At 41.6% G+C, this 8,495-nt stretch overlaps 1 protein-coding gene across 1 annotated transcript; it reads right to left on the reverse strand.

Moving 5' to 3' along the window:
* Positions 1–1,105: 1,105 nt before the first annotated feature.
* Positions 1,106–8,200, reverse strand: FFAR4 (free fatty acid receptor 4). The gene is given in 6 exon segments (XM_066555158.1): positions 1,106–1,906; positions 5,616–5,744; positions 6,497–7,052; positions 7,054–7,127; positions 7,282–7,435; positions 8,082–8,200. Coding segments are annotated over 6 exon segments (1,440 nt in total). The 3' UTR covers positions 1,106–1,498.
* Between the last annotated feature and the right edge of the window lie 295 nt (positions 8,201–8,495).

The following is an 8,495-nucleotide window of genomic DNA, read 5'->3' on the forward strand; positions in this document are numbered from 1 at the left end:
GCATATTCCTTCTGCTAATTTACTATTGCCATTAGAAGTTTTGGGGGGTCAAGAGATTCTTACTTTGTTGAAAGAAAATCCTTTTTGGGCAAATAACTAGAAGCTTGTTAAAGTATAGACTCTTTTAAATCTAGTATCACTGAAAGATACTCTGTCATTGATCTGTCCGGTAGGTTGTCTGCACAAGTATTAGAATTCTCAGGAGAGGTGTAATGGATCAGATGAATTCCTGTTTTGTTCTGAGTTGAAAATTCCTTAGAATTATAAACTGCAGAGTAAGGTAATGGCATTATTATTACAAGTAACAGACTGCTGGACTCAGGAGCATTTTAAAGAAATTAGTAAGCATTTTAAATTTGGTGAAACTTTGTGTAATTAAATTTTGTCTGGAGTGTTTAAGAAACACAACTGTGGTTTTTGTGTGTTTCAGGATTTTGCTCTTAAGGAGATCCAACCCTATGGAAAGAAGCCATGTAACAGCACCATGGATGTAAAGTTAACACATTGATCATGTGTTCTCTGGAAAATGCTTTAAATGGGTCCATTTAGATTTTCAATATATTTATCTGAGCTGTGTAGCTCACTTTGTTAATAAACCAATGAAACATTTTAATAAACTTGGATTACACGGGATACAAATTGTATGCAAATCTGTACATATGTACACATTGGTTTCATTAGTAGCCTGTTATCTTAGTGCACTCTTTTGAACTGGTGACTAGTGATAGTTAAGAATTTAATCTTGTTTTTTTAGTGGTTTCAATTTCTGACGAAAAGAGTATTTATCATAAACCACCAAGTATATTTATTTTCTTTTCAACTAGAACATTATATTTTCCCTATAAAATACTAGAAATCATTTAGAAAAGAGAAAGGAATTTCAGTGACCCTATATATCACTAATTAACTTTATTATATGACTTGCAAAGACATAAAAAATATACATATTTTTAAAAGAACTATTTTACACAACACAATTAACCATTTATGTATTTATTCTTTACTTATTAATTCACATGTATTAAGTCCATATTTTTAATTTGAGATGGAACCAAATTAGTCATTTACTTGATGATAACACATGTTCATTACCTTGTTTCAGTTAGTCTGCTCAAACTTACATTCAGGCAGACAGTTATTGAAGTTTTTAATCAAGTTCCCTTTAAAAACTGGATTTTAAAAAAAGCAGATACTTTCTGAGGATGAACATTTTCACTAGAAACTTTTAAGTACTTAATTCAACTATTTTACATTCACCAAGTTCATTGCCATATTTCTATTTATTTCAGCGTAAGAGGAGAATTCCCTTAAATTAAATTGTCCAAATCTTACTGAGGCAAAGCAATGAAGTCAAGAGAATTTTACCCGCAGGAATTAAAAATACATATTTAGCTTTTTTCCTCCTCCTCTGGCATGTAATACTATAACATAATGACCTATATGACCTGGGATAGCATAGACAAAATCCAAAATGTGGCATAGCTCAGACTTTAAATAATTATCTGGTAATGAAAGACAAATGTGGCTGTTCATGGTTACTTCTTCTTGCAGTGGTTTCTGTACCTGCTCTATGCCTTTCAGGGTTCCCTGTACAACAGAGAAAAATTTCCTGACATTTACGTCTGAAATAGGCAACATTATACAGAATTGGATTGACAGCAGAGTTGGCAAAAGTGAATAATGATATCCAGAAGAAAACTGATGGCAAAATATTTAAATCTTTTTTGAAGTTCTGAACTAAAATTAAAAAAATAATTACTATTATTGGAGTCCACATAATGAAGAAAGAGATCATCAACAGAAAAAGGGCTCGGAATAGTTTGTAGTCTTGCCGGGAAACACGAATCTGATGATGTTCTGGGTAGGCTAAACCAGCATTTAAACTTCTTCTTGATGCTTTTGTAATCTGCAGTAAAAGAGAAGAAAGTAAACTTTCACTGAAACACATTTCTACAAGTGAAAAGGTAAATTTTGGTATATGATGTTTTCTTTTGATAAGCAACTACAAAAAAGCCACATTGCAGAATTCATTTGTACTTTTTGTCCATGGTTCCATTTCAAATGTTCTCACTTCACTAGTAATTCTTTTTCCTCTCAGCTGTGAATTCATCTCAATATTAGGCAAAGTGGTTGTTCTTTTCATGGCTCTCTACCAGTCACAAATGCTTTTCAGCATAAAACAGTCTTAATTACTCATGAAATCCCATTAAATTCAAATTATGACCTCATTTGCTCTATCTAAAGAAACCCATTGATTTTTTTCACAAATGCAAACTGGAACATACTTAGCAATCCTGTTGATGCACAAGAAGGAAGGCAATCCAATTCTCTTATGGGCAGGCTGATATTATAAGGTAAGTATTAGAAGGAGCATGAATTTATTACAATAAATTATTTTAAATGTGAATGAGATTGTGCATTGTTTTGTGTCATACTTAGCTTTTCAGACAGCAATCACAATTGCTTTCTATGAAATCTTACAGATTGTTAGAGTCACTATAAAAATCTGTGTCTTATAAAAGCACTCTCTGATGTAATAAACTAGACTATGGGTAGCTTGGAAACCTAGTATTCACAGGTGTGCATCATCTGTCATTAGGTAGAATATTGGACCCAGTGGGCTTGCAGAAAATTTGAAATCCTCTGCTCTAAATCCCTGTCTTCCCTGAAGTTGGCATGGCACAATTAATTTTGCTACATTCATACCTCTGATGCAAAGAAATTAAAACTGAAATATCTAGCAAAGATTTGTGCTAAATCACTGAGATGCCACTTTATCCCCTGCATGCATAAGGAAGGGGTGTTTTCAAAAGCCTTGATCAATCGAGGCTTGATTGATCAAGGTTTTGATTAATCCTTAGCTGACTATATAGGAAGTCAAAAGATAAGGCTCTACCTGCCACTTTTCCCTTTAGCAGAAACTACAGGAAGGGTAACACTAATACTAGCAACATTTTAACTTCCTGGTACAGGTAAGGATGAAAATGTTTAGAGAGAGTAATTTGTCATTTTGTTAGCAGTTTTCTGAATTTTTCATGGAGATAAATTCTCATTAAGAATCTAGACATCTTCTAAATATTTCAATAGAATGTATAAATTAAAACCCATGAACCAAAAGTGCATTTCTTAGCAGCTTCTGAGGCTGAGAAGGGGACAGTTATCACTATCACAGCTGCTTGCCTGATTTAAAAGGAGTAGAGAATTCTGATGTCCTGAGCATGTAAAACAATTCCAGCTTGATGATCTTCTGCTGTAGAATCTGGAATCCAGAAATTAGGTTAATTCCTCCAAACAGCCCAAACTAAGAATTGTTCTCAGAGAGTGCCTAACCTATCTTAGTAAGAACAAAGGTTTCACAAAATGCAAAGGACTAATATCCATTTCTAATACAAAAATAGGAAAACTGGGTTGTGTGCACTTCTCAGTCATCACTGTTCAAAACTGCTACAGAATGTCCTCATCAGATACATTTTTACCTGTCCCATGTAAATACCTTCTGTCTTTCCTGCAGGAGCTGCACAGCCTAGAACTAACAATGCAAGAGTCACCAGGACTGTGGTAAATAAGACACAATTGCTTCTTAAGGAAGTGTTCAAAAGAAATGGAGTGGCAGCGGTAAGTTGTAGATCTCTTTTTGGTCTACCCAGTATAGATACCTATCCTTGGCATCTGGACCACACTTGGACAAACAGGAACTTAAAAGTCAGATATATATAAGCACGTAACTTCCAGAACACAGACATCTTTCCTAGCTCTAGCCTCTGACCAAGTCTTGCCTGAGAGGCAGAACAAAGGAAAACCAAATAAATTACAAATCATGGCATCTAATCTATCACTTTTGCCAGTGATTCTTCTGGGAAGTGTTATGTAAAAATAATACTCAGTTTCAGACTAAATTGTGAAGTACACATTTGTAGTAGTGTATGTTTCTAAAAAATTTCTGGTCTTGCATCTGTAGTCAGTCCTCATTATCCTCATCATTCTGATCAATGTTGTAACATGAATACATGAATGCTTGGCACTGCTTCCAGCAATTCTGAGAATCATGATATGTGTGCACTGGCATGATGAAGCATTCTCACAAAGTGAGAGTGAGTCTGCTCTTGGGAATGACTCAGGGATTGAGACATTCTCCAGTTCAGTTCTGCTTGCTTCCTGGAGAGAGAGAAGATTCAATTATATCTTGCTATGGCCCTCAAGCCTCCCTCATTTCAGGGGAAATGGTAATGTATTTTAGCATCTCTCTTAGCAAGTTAGAAAAGAAAGAGGAGCAGAGCAGCATGGGGATGTCTTGTAATCCAGTATTCCAATCCATGCTTTTGGTTTCTAGCTCCCTATGTGCCATTTTTAAAATAAATTTACCTGTAATCTGGAGTCTGCAAGGACGAGACTAACAAACACCATTCCTGTCCTGGGCTCTGACCAAGAACTGTGGCATTTCTTGGCCTCCAGTAATTTGCAGTTGTTTCAAAGGACTCACTCTCCAGTGACTTACTCTGAGCTCTTTGCCTACCTGTATGTGGTTGCAAGTGCTTTACTTCACTAGAAGAGGTTCACCTAATGCATTTACCTCAAGGTTACAATGAGCTAATACAGAAACTACAGGCTGATGACTTTTACTACAAGTTTAAGTTTGATCAATAAGCAAGGATATGTGGAGACCAGATTCTAGGTCCTTGGTTCATTTTACACCTACATCCAGCTCTGGCATGTGTATCCAGAGCCCGTTGGTGCTCAGAGTTTTATCAGTTAACTCCTTGCTCAAGAATCTATGTATGTTGAGGTTCCTTTCCAAAACCTATAATTTTCTTATGAGAAGTTTAATTACCAAAAAAAACCAAGCAAGGATCTTGTAGCTTGTTGTTAAAAACTAGGCATTGCAGTGACTAGTTTGAAGTGCTTGGTTTGAAGATTTCTAGATCTTTCTCACTCTGGTTTTGGATAGTTTAAAAGGAAATTAGATGCTAATATAATGCTTGCTAGACTATAGATTAAAACTCTGTGGTGCTGGGTGGCTTGGCTTATATTTCAGCATATGTTAAACATCATCCACTTAGAAAGAAAGTGGAAGCAGATGGTTTAATTTACAGGTTTTATTTACAATATTTGAAATTGTGGAGGATTAAGCATAATCTAATGAGATCTGTGTACTAAAGACACATGCAGAAAGTCAGTAGATCAAAAAGTGGATGGCTTTTTTTCTAGTCCTACCTTTCTTTGCTTTCTTACAAATCCCTTATGATGAGTTTAGGTTCAAGAAAAGCAAAATCTAGTTTTTAGTTATTTCAAATGCCTGACTCTTTCAGCATTTAGGAGATTGACACTCTTGAAATATGAACAGCACATAAATGAAGAAGTGTATTTAATACTATACATGAGAAGACAAACCATGTGTTGGGCCTCTGGTAATGTGCTGCTGAAGCATGTTCTTAATTGAAGTATATAGGCTCTTATGTGCAGGTTGAAATGCTCGATTTCATATCACATACTTATAATTTATTGAACAAATGTTTGTTCCCTTTACATGTATTGGTATTTGGTGACAATATGCTGATGCCTAGTGAGTTCCTGTTTACTTCCCTTTGTTTACAACAAAATTTAAAGGAAAAACATACCTGTAAGATTTTGGAATAACTGATGACAATGATGAATCCCGGTATCAGAAAGAAAACAATGGCAAAGGTCGTATCCCAGACTGTTTCGCCTGCAGTGCTGGGCCAATCCAGGGTGCAAATATGAATGTCCTATTTAAAAACATTGAAGAAAAAAAGTAATATTGTACCATTATTTTCAGTACAGCACTGTTCTTATCTCCCTCTATGCTTATGGGAAAAAATGGCTAAACCAAGATTAAACCAAGACTGAAAACTTTCTACTTAGACAAAGGGATCAAGTAATATATTACTTGATAGTTTTAAAAGCCCATACAATCACAAATAGATATGTCCACAACTGGAATACTTCCATTAATTTCTTATCAAATGGTAATGGCAACTTTAAAATTGAAACTTATAGACCCTAATCTTATTCATTTATTCAAGTGTCATGTGGGGTGCACTTTTGTATGCAGTTCAAAATATTAGGCAGAAAAATCTGTGCATGGCCATTTTGTACAGAGGGGGCTGCGGCTGCAGGGCAGCTCTCCCAGGACACTGATCCCTCGGGATGCTGATCCCTCGGTAAGGGGAAGTGAGCTGAAAAGGAGGTCTCTGAGCCGCACCGAGGAGCACAAAGAGAATCTCAGCCGATGCGCGTTTCCCACCTAACGGGACGGTCCGCCGGGAGAGCGGGCCGGGGGGCGGCGGGGGAGCTCCTGCCGCTCCTCCGGGCACAGCCTCGCACCTGCCCAGCACACGGAGCGCTGCCCGCCCTGCAGGCGATCTCCTCGCTGGCCGCTGTCCCGCCGGGGCAGAGGCGGACGAGCCCCCACCGCCGTCGGTCCCGCCGCCCCCCGGCCCGGCCCGGCCCGGCTGCCGCGCCCGGCGCTCGCCCTCACCTGGCCGGCGGGGGCGGGCAGCCGCACCACGGTGAAGAAGCAGCAGAGCGGGAGGGTGGCGAGGGCGGCGAGGCCCCAGATGAGGAGCAAGGCGGCGGCCAGCACCTTGCGGCGGCGGAAGGTGGCGTGGCGCAGCCGGGCGATGCTGACGAAGCGCTCCAGGCTGACGGCCGACAGGGAGAGGAGGATGACGGTGCCGCTCAAGCTCACCGCATAGAAGAGCAGGTGGCAAACGAAATTGCCCAGCACCCAGGACTCGGTCCAGCGCACGACGGCGATGAAGGGCATGGCAGTGATGAAGAGCAGGTCGGCGCAGAAGAGGTTGAGGACGAGGCAGTTGGCGGCGCAGAGCCGGCGGTGCCGCCTCACCAGCAGGCAGATGCCCCAGATGTTTCCCGCCAACGACAGCAGGAAGATGAAGACCAGGGCACAGGACTCGCCGATGCGCAGGGCCGTCACATTGTGGCCCCTCAAGTCCGAGAAGAAGGGGAAATAGGTCTTATTCCATCCTGGTGTGCCCTTGGACACGGGCATGAGGGTGGCCAGTGGGCATGAGACCCACCGGGGGTGGTTGCACCAGCCCTAAAGGAAGGGCTGCGCTCCCAACCACCACGGCGGCACCTGAGGTGCCCTTCCAGCACAGAGCCAGGGCATGACCGCCATCCCCCTCCCTCCTCTTCCTCCTGTCCCTGCTACCGAGGGCTCAGCCGTGCCAGCTGGGCGGTTTATGGCCCTCGCACTGCAGTGGAACAAGGAAGTGGGAGAGTAAACACGGTGGAGCTCACACAAAGGCGAGGCCGCAGTGCGTGGGGTGGTGGTGAGGGGCTGCCCGACACCTCCCTGGACAGGGTGTGGGTCAGCACGCTGCCATCGCCATGCCCAGGCCCAGCCACCTCATCGAGTGCCAGCCCTGGTCTGCTCGGCTCCCCAGGCAGGCCTCTGGAGTGCCAGTGACCCTGGCAGTGACCCTGGGAGGCCACTCAGTCTGCTCCCATCCAATGGGGTATGCATGGCTTAGAAACATGGATGGCTGCCACACCACTCTGAGAGCTCTTCTCAGGAGCCTTGTATGACCAGAGTAATCTGGGGTAAAAAAAAAAAAAAAAAGAGAGAAAGAGGAATTTACCTATCACCTCCTCTATTGTCAGTGGCTTTTGGAAACAGCAGACCTGTGCATTGCTTGTCCTAACTGTGGAGAACTGTCACCGACATGATTTTGGGGATCTATTTACGAAATTAATCTAGAATCTCACTGGTGTTAGGAGTTTGTGCTGGAATTTGTGCTAAGACAAACCTAGAAAATACCTTATTTTCTCTGAACTTCAATTACTAGAAGCAGTTGCTCAGATTGTAAATGAAAGTAGGGCTTTCCACTTAGGGTCTTCACTTCAGATGATTTAGAAATAGGCTGGAAGTGAAGCACGTAAATTGTCACAGACAGGCGGATAATGTCTCATGAAAGAAGATAAAATGTTTTCATAAAGTATGTAAACAGTTGTATAACTTTAGGCCGGGTGAATTGATTTGGCTGAGTGCCAGTGCAGGCACTCAAGGGTGCACTTTGAGGCTCAGCGTGTGGACCTACATCATTTGATGAGGTGAGAGTGATTCCACGTGTGAGCAGTACAAAACCGGAGTGCCACGGGGAGCAGGTGACGGGCAGTGCTTCTGCACTACCCTGGGTGTGACCCTGCCATCAACCATTTACGCAACAGCATTAGCGGGGATTCCAGATTAGTGGGGATTCCAGAAACTTGGCCCTTTGAAGGGGCAATCTCCTAATGAGGGATGACAAGAGCGACATCTTTCCTGGACTGCTTCCCACATCTTTGCCTGTGCAGAATTTGCATTTATTTCAAATAGCAAGTATTTCAGTTAGTGGTTCTAACTATCTGTGCTATCTCATTAAACAAGGAGTTTGCAGGGCAGCCTAAACAGGTGTATGAAATGTTCCTGCTGGCTCCTGCTGACAGATGACTGTATGAAATGTGGGCACAGC

This window comes from Molothrus aeneus, chromosome 8 (assembly GCF_037042795.1).
Source record: "Molothrus aeneus isolate 106 chromosome 8, BPBGC_Maene_1.0, whole genome shotgun sequence".
Classification (NCBI taxonomy): domain Eukaryota; kingdom Metazoa; phylum Chordata; class Aves; order Passeriformes; family Icteridae; genus Molothrus; species Molothrus aeneus.